Source organism: Pygocentrus nattereri, chromosome 11 (assembly GCF_015220715.1).
Source record: "Pygocentrus nattereri isolate fPygNat1 chromosome 11, fPygNat1.pri, whole genome shotgun sequence".
NCBI classification, from domain to species: domain Eukaryota; kingdom Metazoa; phylum Chordata; class Actinopteri; order Characiformes; family Serrasalmidae; genus Pygocentrus; species Pygocentrus nattereri.
In genome coordinates, this window is record NC_051221.1 from 26,555,511 (window position 1) to 26,574,765 (window position 19,255).

The following is a 19,255-nucleotide window of genomic DNA, read 5'->3' on the forward strand; positions in this document are numbered from 1 at the left end:
CTTAAAAATCATAGTCAGCGAAGGACAGAAATCCCATAAGAAGGACCAATGCTGCTCTTTTTCGAAATAAATAAATAAAACACTGTCGTGAGCTTCTCCAAAGCGGGTTTCTAAGGACAGAACAAAATAGCCCAGGGATCAGACTGAATAAGACTGAACTGGAGGGTGGCGTGAGTGTGTCTGAGGGGGTATTTAACATGTTCCCTCTCTCTCTCTCTCTCTCTCTCTCTCTCTCTCTCTCTCTCTCTCTCTCTCTCTCTCTCCATGTCTCTCTGTGTCTCTCTCTCTCTCTGTCTCTCTCTCTCCCTTTCTCTCTCTCTCTCTCTCTCTCTCTCTCTCTCTCCCTTTCTCTCTCTCTCTCTCTCTCTCTCTCTCTCTCCCCTTCTCTCTCTCTCTCTCGCTCTCTCTCTGTGCTCTGTGGTGTTTTCTCCATTCCACATTATTTATCTATTTAAACTAATGTTCAATATTTTTTTCCGTTTCCATATTTTGTTCTCCTCTCCTTTTCTAATTTGTGTAACTCTAAAAGGCTTCCTGATAATCATGTTTTACTTTTCTTTTGGCTAACAAAAGAAAAAAAAAACAAAAAGAAAAGAAAAGAGAGCAACTATAGGAAATGACACAGTAGGCTGACCTGTGTTTAACTCTGATGTTGACAGTGCAGAGAATAAAATGGTAATTAATGTAACAGCTGAGTCTCTTCAGCAGAAATCAGACTGCGTCATGTTTTACAGCCAAATAGTGTTTCACTAACAGACACTCTGTTCAGGAGGATTGAGCCAATAGATAGATAGATAGATAGATAGATAGATAGATAGATAGAGAGATAGATAGATAGATAGATAGATAGATAGATAGATAGATAGATAGATAGATAGATAGATAGATAGATAGATAGATAGATAGATAGATAGATAGATAGATAGATAGATCTAGAAATTGAAGTATTAAAGTGAGGAGGGGCTCATGCCGAGCTGAGATTGTAAATGCGATTGATCTGAGTTGGGGTCAATGTTAAAGGTCAGGGTGAAGAGTGGGCTGGAGGAAGAGCGACCTTCTGCCCGTTCTGAAAACATCTTGAATAAATAATCCGCAAAAATAAATCAGGAAACTCGACTCGCACGCAGTTCGCAAATTCTTTGCAGCTCAATTTCTATAGTCCAAATAATTCATCTGTCAAAAAACGCAGAAATAATAAAAATGATAAACTATAAAAATAAATACTTTAACAGCCTGATCTCGATGAGATACAGGTCAGTTTGAGAGCTTCTGCGTTTACAGCAGCAGCGCTGAGTGAGAGTCAGACACTAAACTGCATACGGGACATCGAATAGACGAAACTATGCTATATGTACTAAATCAATGCACTGGGAGTTTAGTGAAGAATAAAGATGTCAGGTGCTCTTTTACAAATGATAGATCTTCAAGGGTTCTTTAGTGAAGACAATAGAGAACCAGGAACACTGAAAGAACCATCTGCATGATTAAACGTTTCTTTGCATGGTAAAAGCTTCTTCAGCTTGACGGAGAACGGAAAATGTGCTGTAGATGGTTCTTTATAGAACAAAGCACCTAAAAGGGTTCTTCTATAGTTACAAGCACGACGTCATCACATTGGAAGAACCATCTGCTATATAGGGCCATTTTTTCACTAAAGAACCCTTGAAGAACTATTATTGTATTATGTGTACAGGATCATCGAAGCTGTTCTATTTTAAAGAACAGAGTGAGAAAGACTTTTAATTACTATAAGAGACGCAATGATTAAATGATAAAAGACTTTACTGGAGCGTTAATCAGTAACGTTTTAGCGCAGAGGTCGCTGCTGCTGTCAGGAAAGGCTGAAGCGAGAACAGGGAGAAAACGCAGTGAGAGTGAGAGTCAAGCCCGGGGCTGTGACAACGCTGTGAGTCCAGCAGGGGGCTCCACTCTAGAGCACAGCGGGAGTGAAGTTTAAACACAGCGAATAAAAGCGCTGAGGATTTTGCGCTTATAAAAAAACACACCCGCTAACTCGATTTTGTGGAGTTTCAGAGATTCAGAAATGTTACACTGACTGGACATCAGATCACCAAGCCGGCTTCCCCGCCGACTCCTCTTCTCCGGAGAGGAGAGAAGGGTCTCCTCCGAGGAGGAATCAGCCCGTTTAGGTGCTTCTGTGCTCGGATTAGCTGTTATTTTAATGCCACGCTGTGTCGTAAAAGGATCCGACTGCACGCGCTCTCGAGTTATTGGCCTAAAGGAAAAATGCTAACAAACTAACTCAGTGAGGGCTGCGTGTCTGCTGAATTGCCCTGTTGCCCCTCCTCGGGGTCCCGGCGTGCGTGTGACGTCACGCGGCGTGTGGGTCGCTCTCTCCCCTCCAGCGATCCTCGAGCATCGGCTCCAGGTTCTCAGTGCGCTCGGGACGGTGCACACACACATACACACACACACCACACACACATACACGCGCTCTCTCCCACTGTGCTTCGTCGCGCGCAGCCCAGAGCACGAGCCATCCTGTATGGTGGATATTCTGCTCCACTCTTCTTTCTTGGGTGATATGGGGGATCATTCAAAAAGTAAGTGCTCCGCTCGACTCCTGGAGGAGTCCTCCGACTCTTCAGGCGCTCTCTAGGAGATGTTTTTGTCCTGAAACGGTAGTGTGACTTACGGTTCGGACACAACGAGGCCGTTTAAACCAAGCAGCTCTTTTTGCAGGACAGCCCGATGCTCGGCCAACTTTTCTGGATATTTTGTAGAGCTCTGAAAGGGAAATGATCTGTAGTACATTCGTGTTGATCTTTGCATTTCTGTGATGTGTTTTTGTGAAAGTGTAGCGTGGAGAAATGGACAAAAAACAAACAGGAGTTGACATGCATGGACTTGTGGACGCACACGTTACAAACGCATGAGCCCAGATGTGTGGAGGGTTTGTGTGAGGATGTGTGGAGGGTTTGTGTGAGGATGTGTGGAGGGTTTGTGTGAGGATGTGTGGAGGGTTTGGGTGAGGATGTGTGGAGGGTTTGGGTGAGGACCTGTGGAGGGTTTGCGTGAGGATGTGTGGAGGTAAGGTGAGGTGAGGTGGTTGCAGGTGCTGCTCTCTCTAACCTCTGCGTCTCACACAGAGAAGTCCGGAATCGCCATGTGTGTGGGCTGCGGAAGTCAGATCCATGACCAGTACATCCTGAGAGTGTCCCCGGACCTGGAGTGGCACGCGGCCTGCCTCAAATGCGCCGAGTGCAGCCAGTACCTGGACGAGACGTGCACGTGCTTCGTCCGAGACGGCAAGACCTACTGCAAACGAGACTATATACGGTACGAGGGGGGCTTTTCCTCCAAGTGTGGAGCCCAAGCTTTGAGATTTAGTTGTGGGCCACAAAACACGTGCCATTAAAATATATATTCATCTAAGAGAAAAACTTGTGAAGTTTTTCTTTCTCACAAACGTCGACGTGTAATAATAACAATAATAATAATAATAATAATAATAATAATAATAATAATAATAATAATAATCCTGACTGTCTGTGTTTTAAAGGGTGCTCTGGAAGTTGCGGTCTGGGAAATAAAACAGATTCTAACAGAATAAATGTAAAAATAAATCAATTGTTTGCAGACAAAACGGGCCTGTGTGTGCTTGTAGTGTAAAGATTGCTCACTAAGTTCCTCTAATTTCTAGACTAAGTGTAAATTCGTTTAGTCCTGTTTGCTGTCTGTTATGCGTTTTTCTGTAGTGAAATATACCTTTTTAAAAGGCAGTATTGTTTCGTGCAGCGCGTGCTTCACGGTGATTTAGACTCTGTGGATCAGCGAAGGCTCGTTCGTCTCCGCAGGTTATTCGGGATCAAATGTGCCAAGTGTAACAGCGGCTTCTGCAGCAGCGAGCTGGTGATGAGGGCTCGGGAGAATGTCTACCACATGGAGTGCTTCAGGTGCTCGGTGTGCAGCAGACACCTCCTGCCCGGAGACGAGTTCTCTCTGCGGGAAGAGGAGCTGCTGTGTCGAGCTGATCACGGCCTGCTGCTGGAGAGAGGAGCGGCGGGAAGCCCCCTCAGCCCCGCTAACATCCACTCAGCCAGAGCCCTGCACATGCCAGGTCAGCAGCTGCTTTCTTTTATTCATTTATTATTATTATTATTATTATTATTATTAATAATAACAAAACCATTAAATAATAATAACAATAACAATATTAATAATGATAACAATAGCAATAATAAAAAAGCATACCCAATATTAATTTTATTGCTGTTATTATTATTCCCAATAAAATATACTTAATACTTCTACTACTACTAATAATAAGAAGAATAAAATGATACAATTACAGCTAGAGTTGGAAAAAATAGAAAATAAAGGTAATTTGTGAAATTAATTCTCGATAAACGTTTGAAGAGTTTAAAGGTTTTCATTAAACATAACGCGTGTTTTATTAAGCACATTAAATATGTTAAATTGTGATGTGTGGTAAAGTGTGTTGAGGAATTTCAGATATTATACTTCAGAAGTGTTCAGATGTGGTCGATGATGTGAAAACGTGTTTGAGCGGGTCATCTGTACACAGTTACAGTTTTCTTATGTGCTGAAATTGGAGGTACATTTCTACAGAGTTGAATCCTGTTTATGTTGTTTAGTCTCTTTTTAGACTTTTTTTTCTCTTTGCTTTAATGTTGCTCAAAATGTGTAAAAACAAGAAATTTAAAAGCTGAATATATCGATGTGTAAAATGTGTGGATTTATTTGTAGCACAGTGAAATGAAAGAAAAGTTGCGGTTGACGTTACTAAAACTGTCATAAATGTATTATTTATGTTTATTATTTTTATTATTGTATCTGAAAGTCAGATAGCGAGATCAGACCGATTCAGTCTCCCGGTGTGGTCAGACCTCTAAACGGGCCGCAGTGTGAGGCGTTACTGTGCAGTGAGCTGGTTGGTTTCTGCTGTTCTGTGCTGGCGCTCGGCGGGTTTTGTGTACCGTGTTCAGTAAAGTGTGCAGTCCGTTTGAATGAGGCCGTGTTGACTCCGCTTTACTGCGTGCTGTCTGCTTTCGCTGTGCTCTGTGCGGACACTGAGCTTCTCTCGCCGTGTGTCAGCAGAGCCCGTGCCGGTGCGGCAGCCTCCTCACCGGAACCACGTCCACAAACAGTCGGAGAAAACCACCCGCGTGCGCACCGTGCTCAACGAGAAGCAGCTGCACACGCTGCGGACGTGCTACAACGCGAACCCGCGGCCGGACGCGCTGATGAAGGAGCAGCTGGTGGAGATGACGGGCCTGAGCCCGCGGGTCATCCGGGTCTGGTTCCAGAACAAGCGCTGCAAGGACAAGAAGAAGTCCATACTGATGAAGCAGCTCCAGCAGCAGCAGCACAGCGACAAAACGGTGAGCTACCGGCCGGACGGTCTTGTGTTCAGGAGAACTTTACAAGTAGGGAATACAGTGAGGTTTACCATTGAAAGGAATCTACAATAAGACAGGTTTATTATTATTATTATTGTTGTTGTTGTTGTTATTTAAAGGCACCTTTTCTCCTCCACCCGTAGAATCTTCAAGGACTAACAGGGACGCCGCTGGTAGCGGGCAGTCCGATCAGACACGACAACACGGTGCAGGGTAATCCTGTAGAGGTGCAGACGTATCAGCCCCCCTGGAAGGCCTTGAGCGAGTTCGCCCTGCAGAGTGACCTGGAGCAGCCCGCCTTCCAGCAGCTGGTAAGAAGAGCCACGACGAACCAGCACATCTCAACACGACGCCTGCCAAACTATCTGTGCGTTCAGCCAGGGGCGAAACGTCAGTATGGCTACCTTATTTTCGTTTGTATTTGAAGATCTGTTTTTTCTAGGGCTCTTTAGTGCCTCGGCCATTGATGAGGGCTTCAGTCAAGACATGCATATTTTTAAAAAACCGTTAGGTCTAAATTCATTGTTCAGCACCGGACACACTTTCCAACAAAACGCAAAAGAGCTTTAAATATGTTACTTACATTTTTAAAATGACTGTTAGTGTGAAATTCAGTAGATTACTTGCACAATTGTCCCATATTACCGTATAACACATTCGGTCGTGTTAGCGACCGAATTCGGTCGTATGCCCCGTTATAGGCCTGTCTGAGGGCATTAGCGAGGCTGCGCTGTTTTCATCTGTATCTCACTGAGCCTCCACAATGCCACAGAGATCATGGACCTGGATTCCTACATTTATAAATTGCGCAAATACTCGTTAAATCTACATTCACCGAGAAATCTACTTCAGGCAGCATGTAAATGACTTTTCGTACAGTCGCTATAGTTTACCTCAACAAGTAGTCCACCTGAGGTAAACAGGACAGTCTGGATAGCGTCTGGTGAAATGAATAAGACTCAGATTTGCACCAGCTCCCTCAGACGGGGTTTTGTCGGATTAATAAGTAAACGTTTGTTTGGTCTAACTTCATTGTCTGGGAGCTCAAATCCTCACTACATGCAGTCCTGCACTCTCTATTTCATAGCGCAGGCTAACTGCTAACCTCGACAGCATCTCAAGGGGCAGTGAAATGAACACAAGAGATGGACATTCAACCAGCTAACGAGGGCAGTTCAGCACGTCAGACATAGCGAAACACAGTCGGATCGTTTCGTATTAGCCGAAGGTGTAGCTACGTACCTCCCTGAAACCGACCACTCTGCTGACGCAAGCGATGTGTTAGTTTTCGCTACTGAAATGAGGTAGAAGTGAACGGAACTCTGGGACATATGTAAGGGCTTTCTGTGTTATTGACAAGTAAAGGTTATAGTGATACTGTAGAACCGATATGATATCTAAAGGGCTGCATAATACTGTCCTAACGAGCTGTAATACTTTCACCTACTGTAATTCAACCGTATCTATTTTATAGTAATCTGTACAGTACTCCATGGTTATAGATCATGTATTACTAGACCATAGTAATCTACTGTTTTAATCTGTGCGGTAATCTATACTAACAGATTATATATATATCTTTCTGTGTCTTTTTACTAAAATGATCTGTATCCTGCATAGTTATATAGTAATCTGTATAATAATCTAGATTCTATATAATCTACATTGTATAGTGCTGGTTTGATGTGTACAATAATCTACGTAAAGATTATCTACAGATTGATATGTCTTTAGATTTCTATATCCTGCGTAGTTTTATAGTAATCTTTACAGTCATTTATTTGATTGACACAGATTATTTATACATTATTATATCAATGAACTACAGTATATGTCCTAGTATTTTTATTGTAATCAGTAGTAGTAATTGTGTAGTGTGCTGTAATAAGATATACTAATTGAACGAATTTCGAATTTTCTATAATGTTCTCATAGGAATCCTGTGGAAATTCCTGCCGTATTACTGTAGATCTGTTTATGATGGATCTCCGCTATAACAGTGTTTTTTTCTAAAACTAAAATGAAGAGAAAAGCTCATCCTCTGATTCTCTCTCTCTCTCTCTCTCTCTCTCTCTCTCTCTCTCTCTCTCTGGGTGTAGGTGTCCTTCTCTGAATCAGGCTCTCTCGGTAACTCCTCGGCTAGTGATGTGACCTCTCTGTCGTCGCAGTTGCCGGACACCCCCACCAGCATGGTGGCCAGTCCGGTGGAGACGTGAACACCTCGCGAGCCGTCCTGCCCGCGCACTCGCCTGTCCCAGCATGCACCGCGCGACGACCCCTGCATGAGCCCCGAGCGGACCGACCGAGGGATTACCACACACACACACACACACACACACACACACACACACACACACACACACAGTGGATCTAACGCTGAAGACACGGAGCAAGGCCTACTTTCCCACACCGTCGACCACCATGGATCCAGCTCAAACCAGGACGGCCCCAGGAATACGAACAAGTTGAGCCACTGTCAAGAACTTTTTTAACGATAATGTCTTAGCAGTATTCCTTCCAGGCAGTCAGTATGTAGCTCTGTCATCCACCTCCCGCTGCCCTCACTCACTCACCGAGACCTGAACACTCTGTCTTACTGCGCATGATCTCCGAAGACTATGTAGAAAACAAAAACTACTCTGTAAAATATTTTATCTCGACGGATGGAGGACAGATTGTGTTGAACTTCTCGAGAAAACAAAAAAAAAGAAAGAAAAAAAGGAAAAACGTAAGTTATTGCTATTTATTGTGAGGACTTAACCGTCCGCGCGAGAATTAAGAAATTACCTTAAATAAACTATGTTAAGTGTTCATGTTCATGTCTGAGGAAGTTTGCATGCAAAGACATCTTATATCCCTAAATGTGTTGAACCAAAAGCCCCCCTGGAGGAGTGTGTTCGTGCTCTCAGCCACAGCACAGACTGCAAGCGCCACGCCAAAGACGGCAAAACTCAGCAAGAATTAAATAGCAGTGAACGGCCTTCAGCTGAGTGTCCTCGTGTTGGCTCCCTCTCTGCTCTAAGGATACTTTCATGGCACACTTGGTTTGCATTTTCTGCTGAAACGGTGCGGCTTTCAAACAAAGCGGGGTTCTGCTGCTGTTTTGGTTTCTATTAGTGAAATGAAACAGAGGAGAATGAGGCGAACAGTAAAGCCAGGAGGTTTCTAAGCGTGGCTCATCCTGATCAGCACGCAGTGTCCTGCGTATGAGGACTGACAGAAAACTCAGTGTGCTGCGTGAATCTGACTCAGGAGAGGAGTGTGATGCGCGTGATTTGCCTAAGGGAGGTGGTCTAGCCGCGTTCTCCAGTGGTCTCGGTTTGTCTGTAGTAAGCCTGTGATAGGCTGCCGCTATGCTGGCTCAGAGCCAAACAGCTATAAAGTGATTGACGGAGGGCCGAAGTGTCCTGTTTAACCCTTCGCAGGCCGCGACAGGGCTCCAGCGGGGCTTATCAGAGCCCGTATCTGCTGCAGTCCGGATATTGAGTTCACCCTGTGATCGGGTTAGTTTTGCTTGTAAAGTCCTGAGTGTGGAGCGGCGGCCTCTTATCTCCTCCTGGCATCACCTGAAAACGCGTCCAGTGCCTGGAGACATGTGTGCGCGCGTGTGTGTGTGTGTGTGTGCGCTGAAGGGAAAGTATCTCCCTCTGAGCTTTATTTTCATTCCGATCAGCGTCCTGAGCTGAGGAGAGTCAGGTCAGCCTGAGACCTATTAGAGCTCAGCCTCTCGCTGTGTTATTACAATCTGCGATAGGAGAAAAGAACACGTGATAATGTGATGGTAATCTGGCAATTTGTTCAGACATGGTCTATATTTTTACATTTTTTTACACCGAAAGGACGGCATAATACGCACTGTCAGAAAAAAAGTTATGTATATAGTTATGTTCACCAAGGTACAAGCAACGTGAATGTACCATTAAAGGTCCAAGTGTGTACCTTACATACGTTTTAAAGGTACCTTTGTTCGCTTAATCAGGGTAAAGGCATGTGTTTGTACCTTTCATACCTCCAACGTTTTAAACAGAAGATTATAACAGTAAGCCTGGGTTGAAGAGTGTGTAGCATCAACGAAAAAATGCAGAATATTAGAATTACATTCCCTACCTAAGAACACTAAAGGCGCACTATACACACACACACACACACACATATATATATATATATATATATAGTTTTTTAGGTTTTAGGTCGAGAATGTAATCGTAAAAAATGACATTGAAATTTATATATCATATTTTCCAAATTTATCAAGAAGAAATGATATGGGTGTATATATATATATATATATTTCTTATGGCGCATAAAATATGTGCTCAATAATGTTCGTTCTTGCCGAGTTTAATTGGTGCACGTAAAGCGTCGTAAAATTCAAATTGCAGCCTGCAGTTTAATATTTATTGGAAATTGAAATTGAGAACCAGAGAAGTCTAAAACTGGAATTTGAGCTCAAATTCCTTTCTGAATTCCATTAAGGGAGGAATTCAATGAAAGGACGTTTCTACAAATATAGTCCACCCACAGAAACGGTCTACATCATCATTATGAGGCTGTTTCTGTTTCCATCCCGTCTTTACTAACATGTGTGAGACACTCACATGTTCTACTACCCTGACTTTATCACAGCTGTTCTATCAGACCGGTTCTCTTTCTCTCTCAACATCGCAGTCCGGGCTTCTGCTCTTGGTGATGTTGTTGATTTGCTGTTAAAGCTGTAATTTAATCGACCCCAGATTTTCTGCGTTTTGGGTTCGAATGATTGAAACGTTGTTTTATCGCTCAGTAGGTCCGCAGCTTCTCCAGCCCGCCTGAGACCAACAACTGCGGCGTTTTACGAGCTACGACTACTTACGTCTACTCAGCAATTACTATTTTTTATTAAATTTGCTGCATAAATAATGCGTAAAAAACAAATCAAGTACTAACTGAGCGGAGCGCGCTCTGACGACCCTTCAGCTGCGGTAAGAGAGCAGAGTGGACAGTATAGCGGTCAGAGGAGAGGGCGCTGTCTGCTCACTCCGCCCTCTTAACAAACATTTCTCAGCCTAAAAACAAATGTCATCCTCTTTTTTAAACGGGGGAGCAACTCAAAGACAATCTGTTTACAGTCTTAAACAATAATCCACTGCTCAAAAACAATGTCACCCTTGTTAACCGGCAGCCTGCTCTCTGCTCTGATGTGAGGCTGCAGTCTGGTGATCTCGCATTTTCACACCTGAACGAATGTCCGGCTCTTTCCCTGCCCAGAGCGTTACAGCGGCCGAATGAGAGCCTCTGGCGGCGTTTATCGTCTAGATAAGGTGGACACTCTTCCGAACGAAAGTAAACAGAGCTGATTCAGTTCTACTCTCCATTAGCTGTCCTGAGCGACCCTCTGAAAACAGATGGTGTAACGCAGAGAGGTCCTTCACCATCCCACAGAATAGGCTCTCATGGAGGAGATGAAAACCACCAGCCAGATAATCACGTTGACGTCTCCTCCGCAGGCTCTCTGCTGGGTGGTGACTCAGTGAGGTCGCGATAGAACATATTAAACATCTAAACCAGAATATGGTTTAAAGGGAGGAGTGTAAATGTACCCACTTCTTTAAAAGGGACTACATTACCACACAAACCTGCATGCCGAGTGTGCGCAAACCTCACGCTTGCGTCCATTAAGAAACTTTTACCAAAGGGGAAATCCACAGATTTTCAAAAATTCTGCACAATTCAGTGGTTGAAAGTCACGTATATTTCACACGGAAAGTGTGCAAAAAACGACGTGTTTACAAGTATTCACACGTTTGTCATGGGATCACATTTTTTCACACGTTATTTACATGTAAACACATTTGCATCGAGAAGTGTGCAAAACCCACGGGTTTTCACGTGACTTTTTCTGAAAGAGAACAGTTCTTAATTCATTCAATTAGTCATTGTAAAAAAAAAAAAACAAAAAAAAACGTGTCGACTAATTTCTTTAGCAGGGGTCACAATGTCTACAACACGGGTACCCAAACGTGAGCACCTACGTGTTTTATGGATTATTATATGTAATGTAGATGATGCTAACATAGTCGTAAGTCTAAAAAATACCCTGCGTGTACGGCTTCCTCCATAAATGGGTTAAAAATGGCCAAATAACTTTCGGTGTGTTCATAACTGTGAGGGAGATTTTAGAATCATGAAACTCTGAATACTTCTGGTTCCGATCACCATCACTGTGAAAGCTAGGATGTAGCACTTCACTTCACACCGCTCTGAATGACCGTGTTTGTCTTAACAAGTGAATTATGCAGAAATGTTGAAAATTCAATGGAATTCCCCTTTCATGCGTTAAAGTCTTTACAAGCTTTCAAAAGTTCTGAAGCCAAGCGAAACTGGTGGAACTTTGCCGTTTTTAATACAATATCTCCCTTTCTTTACACACGACCCAGATTTATTGTCGCGGAGCCGCAGTTCTTGAATGGAGTGATGGGTCTATGTGTGAGAGAGAGAAAGACTGTGGAGGAGGATCTGACCCAAGAGGCTCCAGCTCATGTTGACACACTAATGTACAAAGTGACTCAGAGGCAGTGGTGTTACAGCTGCATACAGGTAGAGAAGGAGGGAGAGAGAGAGAGACAGGGAGAGACAGAGAAAGAGAGAGAGAGAGAGAGAGAGAGAGAGAGAGAGAGAAACAGCAGGCTGTTTGTGGTGCCCTGAGGCCAGCAGGGACTTGAGTCTGGTTTGAAGGCTTTGGCCTTTCACTGTGGAGTTTCACTCATGTCAGATTTTCAGTGATTTCAGTGGCTTATCCAGGAGTTAGACTTATCACTGAAACATAGCAAAGCCTACAACCACCCTACAACAGCGCAAACTCGGTCCTATTTCTACATGCAAAAGTACCATCAGTTAATTTCTACATGTAAATACATGTCTGAGTGAACAGGGGCAGGGAGACAAACAGTTACACAGTCATGCCAGTTTCAATGCGAAACTGCAAACATGCAAATGTCTGCCATAATAATAATATAGTGTAACATGTTAGGATCACATACAACAGTATGTTCTAAAAACAATCTGTTCCCATTGTGATCACAGCTTCAACAAACTTTGATCAGTCAGAAAAACTGATATTTTTAAGCTGTGACTATGCAGATGTCCTTAGTCAGTTGCCTTTTATTTGACGTTTCTAAAAGCATGACAGCGAGGACAAATATGCCTTAAATATTTTATTAAATGTGAAAAAAAAATCAATTCCATAAATTATAAGTGCTTCACTTCTCAGTACAAAGAAAACAAGTATAACAGCAACATAAATATGGCTTACAGTGTTAAGTAAATTATGGTTAGCGTTTATATATGCGTGTGTGTGTGCAGAGAGAGAGAGAGAGACAGACACACACACGGTCAAATACTCAAGACTGTACAAATTACAAGTATGAAAAACAGTAAAGAAATCAGGACTGTGTCAACTCTTAAGAACTTTCATTGATCCTTTTTTTATGCATAGCGATTTCGCCAAGAACCGTAAGGTAACGGACTACTCACTGAACAACAAGAGTTCTTGTGAAATATTCTTCAAACATCTTTTATTTACAAAACAAAACACATAGCATATAATTTATAAAACACTAAGGTCTATATCCAGCTTGGAGAAACAGTAAACTATTGTGTATTCCAGAAATCTGCTTCAGCGGATCTCTTCTTTCGGAAGAAGACAAATTTCACTTCATATTGACGGCCCCTAATAACTGTATATTTACACAGGAAATATATTCATTTATTCAGACCACTTTGTTGAGTTGCTATAACTGCCCTTAAGTACCTGCATTGTGCAAACAGTTTGTTATTACAGTGTGTGATGTCAGCATTGCACGTTCAAAAAAGTTCAGCGGCATCTACTATGTCATTATTTTGTTAATCCACCATTATTAAAGAGAGCTAATGAAATCAAACCAAAAATCTTTTGATACATGCAGGGGTCATATTTGTAAGGCTTGGCTAGAAGCCCACTAACCCAGTAATTAAGTACAGCCAAAAAGTGAAATTCATTTTTTTTCACTGTAGAGACGTAGTGCTTCGAGTGAATGTGCTGGTACGAATGGTCGTTTTGCTGCAGAGTATGTAGTCCAATGTGAGCTCCTCTGGCTCATTCCTCCTGCTTGTTGAGGAAGAAGCGAAGTGCAGAGTCCCACTGCTCTCTGGGGAAGCGGTTGGAGAGCTCGCAGTAATCCAGCGCAGCACAGCTCCTCTCTGTGGGAGAAAGAAGGAGTAGTGAAGTAAACTGAAATGGCAGATTCCTTGGAAATGTTGCATGTTTGGAGATTCTCAGCTAAGCAAGAATAAGAAAAGGATTTTTTTTCTTAGTAAACTGAAGGGCTTCACATTTTTGAGAAAATAACCTTTAAATAAAACCGGTAGGGCAAGATTTATTCTAGCACTGAGAACAAGATCAGATAAGAGAAGAAGTACTCTAGCATTGAGAACATCTAAATCAGACTACAGCTCAGATTTTTACAAACTCTTTCACAAGTTTTTCAGATAATTACAATAAACTGTACTTCTGTAATAGAAGCAAGGTAGGATAGGGAAGTGAAAAATAAAAGTGAGAGACTCACCTTGTGTTGGCCTGCTGTCTGTCTGGTTCTCGATGTAGGCACAGTCCTATAGCAAACAAGAAAGAGAGAGAATATAAGGCCTGCAAACATATAAGCCCACTGCTGAGCCATCTAGATAAATCTGTTTCTATACTGCTTTAAATGATTAGTACTGTATGTTCTTATGTAGCAAATCTGACTAAACTATAAACTGAAATATGACAAAACCATAGCTACACACTCTTAGTTGGAAAGTAAGAATAAGGAGACTAGCAACTGAAAACTGCTTCACTCAATTTTTTTTTTAAGTCAAATTAAGATGATGCAATTTCTACGATTCGAGCAATCAATTTGAAGAAATATCACATCACAGATCTTCTGTGTCTTCAAGTTAAGCCACTGCACAGGACGTTGTGGATCTTGCCCTTGTTTGAATTAAATGACAATCGCCTATCTTTGTCAGGGTGAGTGCTAATCTCCACATATATAATGTAGGTAGCGGGCCAGCGCGGGGAGGCTTGTCAGAGGGAAGATGAAGGAGTCAGCCTGTTTACAAGAGGCTCAACCGGTGGCAGGTAAATCCACTCAAATCGACAGAGGAAGCCATCCATCTGTGCAGTGGAGGCTGCTTCTTTAGAAAGGGGGCAGAGAGCGGCGAAAAACAAAAGACCAAACAGAGACAAAGCCTCAGTTTTGAGAGATAAGAGTCTAATGTTGACATTGTGCAGAAGCAGTGGAAAGGTGTGTGTTTGTGTTACAGGTCAGAAGACAGGTGAGATGAGGAGATGAGGCTCAGCTGGAGAGGTGTTAAACATGATGAAACTGTATAAATATAACCCTCTTATGGGATGGATGAGTAAAACTACAGTTAAAAAAGAGAAGAATTAGATCAGGCACTGTGCAGAAGTCAGAGACCAACCCTCATTTATTCAATTCCTAGTCAAAATAGCCATTCAGTACTTAAGTGATAAATTTCCAGTGTCAGGAAAAAGCAGAAACATATTTAACAGAAAAAAAACAGAAGCCAAAACATAACAGAGCAGCCAAATATAATAAAGATATAATAAAGCGAAACAATTAAACGTAATATTAATTTTTGCCTTTATTACAGTTTCCATTCTTTTCAGGAGACTTTGTTTCAGGGATATTTTCCACACCTCTAAAGTTCTGTGTTAAAAGTTGGGTGCACTTCTCACAATCCAAATAACCCCAACACATTCAGTGATGGTGAGGTCTGGACTGTGGTGAGGTCAATCCATTGTTTTGAGCAGCTTCTTTGGAATTTTTTTTTTGGTCTATTTTCTTTCTCAGTAACAGCCTCTTGATAGCTACACATCCTTTCTCAGACTTTTGGACAGGCCTGTATGTAAGCAAATACACACAGATGTGTGTAGGTCTACAAATAATTGATTCAGTAATCATTTTAACTTTGTAATATTTTTCAATTACTCAACTAATTTAAACTCAACTCCTACACCTTCTTTGGCTTCACAGCTTATGTGGCTAAAGTTCTATCTTTCTAAAGTTTTGAGCAGTTTTTTTATGGCATAACAATACAACAGAAGCCATCTTACTCCCAACACTTTTGGTAGTATACTGCAATCTGTCAGAAGGACCGTGGGTATCATACCCATAATAGGACATCAAAGAGCACTATGAAGCATTTTACATTTTCTAGGGCTTTCAAACCATACCTTTGGTTAACTGCATTCGTCTTGTTTGCTCAAACTGGATCGTAATGCTTGATATTTCTATTTAGAAAGTAATGTGTTGGTATAGCCATATGAGTAGACAAAATACAGTCTATAATTACTACTTATAATAATTCAATAACAGTATTTTTATAATGTGAAATTAGGGCTCACATAAACCCAAATGTGAAAATTACATTCACATAATTTCCAATTTTCATCACCAACGTCCAATAAGAGCAACAGTGTCTGCATGTTCCAACCAATGAATGTATATACCATTTGTTACACATATAGTTTCAACATGGTTTCTTTTGAGGCCTCTCATTCTTGTTTGTGTTCATATAGCTCAAAGATTTTTGTTATAATGGAGGCTCTTGAGGTAAATTGCAGCTTTCCACTTTATTACTACTGTTGATAGTTTGATATGTCCTCACTGACTTATCTACAGGTCTGCCACAAGCTCTGTCCAGCACACTCTGCTGAATTTCTCATAATGCTGACTAAATCCAGACTCCCTGGCAGAACCAAATTCCCCTTCACTTGCACGTTATTAATATGATGATGTGCAAGTAAACATGTATGTGCATGTGTGTGAGAGGGACAGCATACATGGCTGGGTTTTATCTGGATGAGTTTTAGAGCTTGAGGCTGTACCTGTATGAAGGTGGCCAGAAGCACACAGCTCATCTCCTGCTGCAGGATGACCTTGTTCTGCTGGTTGTTGTAGCAGGCGCTGATGAGTGAGGGGAAGAGCACTTTGATGAGGCGTGGATGGCTGAAGTACTGGAACGGCAGCTGACACAATTTCTGCAGCACGCTGGGCTGCCGGCCAGACTGCACAATCACCTAGAACACACAGGGAGAAAGCATGCGTGCGTACATACGCATGCACACACGCACACACACACACACACACATCAAGCAAACGTCACATCCAGCAGTAAATCAGAGTCTCCCCTCGTGTCCCTCCCACACGTAAATCTGCCACTAAAACAACTCACAAACAGCCATTAAGAGGAGAAATAGAGGGCACAGCCTCCCAGTACACAATTACACATCATAAACACAGACAGGGATGCCTTAGCACCTCCTGCTGTGGCACAAGTGCATGCTGAATGCTTACAGGCTCCATCGAGAGCAGACACTCAGACCTTGCCCTCACTCTACCTTAGGGGTTTCCAGTTCTGGTCACTTATCTTAACTTCATCTGCTCCCTACCTGCTTAAGTAGGTGTTTTAACGCACTAACATACCCACTTTGACGCAGCAATAGCTAGTTATTTACTTGAATCAGGTGTATTAGTGCAGAGAAATCAACTTAATATGTAGGGTCACCACATCATTCATCAAGCCAGAGAAAAGAAACATGCTGATGATCATGATAACAACTAAAAAGCCCCGAAGTGTCAACATACCACTGAAGTTCACATAAAGGTAACACAGAGTTTCCCAAGATGTGTGTGGCAGAGAATTGGGTGAGTAGTGCAAATGAAAAAGAAGGGGGCCAGGGCAAAGGTGGGGGTTGGGCGGGCAGACCCACCTCCATGGTCACACACACAGTTCCTTACACTTTAAGAAATGAAGCAATACCATTAATGGAGTTTCGCACCACCAGCATGTCATCCCCCTCAGCATGGCCGTCAATCATACCATCACATCCGGCCCCCCCCCCAGCATTAAAACCAAATCACTACCAGGCAGGCCTGATTAAAGGAGAAACTCTGGGCGAGAGAGGCCTTCAGCTCAAGTCTGAGAACCAAGAAAGGCCCTTAGCTCTCTGTGATTGGAGCAGGGAGCCGAGAGGTCACCACCATAAATTCCAACAGGTGACATAGAGAGAGGGAAAGAGGAAGAGGGGCAGTGGAAAAAGGGGTGAGAGAGAAAAAAGTGAGAGAGAAAAAAAAAGAGAGAGCATGCGAGAGAGAGAGCGAGAGTGAGAGAGGAGAGAGAGAGAGGAGAGAGAGAGAGAGAGAGAGAGCAAGAGAGAGAGAGAGAGAGAGAGCGCGCAAGAGAGAGAGAGAGAGAGAGCGAGAGAGAGAGAGAGAGAGAGAGAGAGAGAGAGAGAGAGAGAGAGAGAGAGAGAGAGAGAGAGAGAGAGAGAGAGAGAGAGAGAGAGAGAGAGAGAGAGAGATTCTACCCAAACACACACCCTTCCACTGCAGTTCAACCCTAAATGCAAACCAGAAGGGCGGGGTGAACTTCCCAGAAACACTGGGTAACATAAATTACTAAAGATTTACAAGATTTGTAAAAATACTCTTAACAATACTCTTTCCATTGCATTCTGTCCTTTAATAATGCACTTTAAAGGGTTTAAGAGCATGCTAAACAAAGTGATAACTCACTTCTTTTATCATTTCAAGGTGAAGGCCCCTCACGGACGAGTCCTACAGCAGCGTTCAAAGGACTCTTGGGCAGAATCGTTCTGTATTAGCGACAGTTTAAAGATGCTTTACTGAGTGGCTCAAACAAACCACCGCTGAGCCCCTTTAATGGTACTAAAAGTTCCAAACAGCTGACTGTTGACTTGTTTCAGACCCGCAAGCCCACCGGTATGTGCTGACCAAACACAAGATCCAGTGGCTTCTCTCTGACGTATAATTAATGGTCGTTTCCTCCAGGAATGCAGAAAAAAGTGGATTTCCTGTGCCACCATAGCCGTGCAACTGAATGAAGCAATAGTTCAAAAGATCTGGTTGTTTTCAATGGAAGAGCTGTGCAGTGTCAGGGTGGAGGGCATGGCTGAGAAGGTTTTTTTTTTTTTATAAGCTTGGGGAGTACTGAGCTAATCTCTTCCATCACTCCTAGACTAAAAGAGGGAGCTGTATAGACACATGGCCTATTCCTCATCAGTTAGCAGACTGTTACAAATTACAATGCTTCAAAATTACCAGACACCCATTTACCTTACTAGACCCTGGCACTGGCCTTCCATAAACAGAGGCATTCACAACTTCAGAGAAGGTGTTGGGTAAGCATGAGGGCGGGTGTGGATGTGTGTGTGTGTGTGTGTGTGTGTGTGTGTGTGTGAGGCAGCGGAGGCTGGAGCTCTGCAGATATTCCGCCCACAAATCAAGCGGCCATCTCATAATCCCTCAGCACGCAGTGCTCTATCTTCACATGCCTAAACAAATTGTCCCTCCCTTGAGTGTCCAAGGCAGGGAGACGTACAGCATGGAGAGAGCAGAGGTTACCTTCAGCCTTGAACACCTAAACATCTAAACCCCTAAACCTGGTCTCCGCTTGGACAAGACTTAATCGCCCTGTTCCTGACCAAGCCTCAGTCAAGTTACACCGGCAGCGGCCAGGTATCTGTTCAGGCGCTGACATCATAAAAGCCCCGGTGGGCGTTTGAACTCGTGCATCCCCCTCCTCCTTAAGCACTAATGGCCATAAAGAAACACAGAGGCAGGGTCTGTGCTATGTTTTCTTAAGGACAGAGTGCTGGTGTTTTCAAACAGGGCCCATGCTTTTATGGCCAGTCTATTACATAATTCCCGGCTTGTCCACTGAAAACAAAGGGAGTGTAAAGTTAACGCTCTGAAACGCAAACACAAACTTTGATTAGACCAGGGTGAAGAGGAAGGAGTCCCAAGTCGGTCAGGTTTGTTCTTTGA

At 42.9% G+C, this 19,255-nt stretch overlaps 2 protein-coding genes across 7 annotated transcripts in view; one reads left to right on the forward strand and one right to left on the reverse strand.

The window, feature by feature from the left end:
* The first annotated feature begins 2,265 nt into the window (after positions 1-2,265).
* isl2a (ISL LIM homeobox 2a) lies at positions 2,266-8,195 on the forward strand. Of its 2 annotated transcripts, none has more exons than XM_017708286.2 (6): positions 2,266-2,564; positions 3,111-3,300; positions 3,819-4,081; positions 5,083-5,366; positions 5,528-5,695; positions 7,484-8,195. In XM_017708286.2, exons 1-6 carry the CDS (start codon positions 2,507-2,509, stop codon positions 7,598-7,600), a joined length of 1,080 nt encoding a protein of 359 aa, XP_017563775.2. In that variant the 5' UTR covers positions 2,266-2,506; the 3' UTR covers positions 7,601-8,195. The 2 variants fall into 2 exon arrangements, with proteins under 2 accessions (XP_017563775.2, XP_037398497.1); XM_037542600.1 differs by having other exon boundaries at positions 2,431-2,564; positions 5,528-5,774.
* Positions 8,196-12,569: 4,374 nt separating this feature from the next.
* Positions 12,570-19,255, reverse strand: part of scaper (S-phase cyclin A-associated protein in the ER) — a 114,971-nt gene continuing 108,285 nt past the window's right edge. For 4 of the 5 annotated variants that reach the window (XM_037542709.1, XM_037542710.1, XM_037542707.1 and 1 more), the window contains 3 exons: positions 16,294-16,485; positions 13,967-14,012; positions 12,570-13,601 (listed from right to left, as the gene is read on the reverse strand). In XM_037542709.1, coding sequence (XP_037398606.1) covers positions 13,498-13,601; positions 13,967-14,012; positions 16,294-16,485 — 342 coding nt within the window. In that variant the 3' untranslated portion in view covers positions 12,570-13,497. The remainder of the gene's footprint in view (positions 13,602-13,966; positions 14,013-16,293; positions 16,486-19,255) is intronic. The other variant, XM_037542711.1, reaches the window with a different exon arrangement.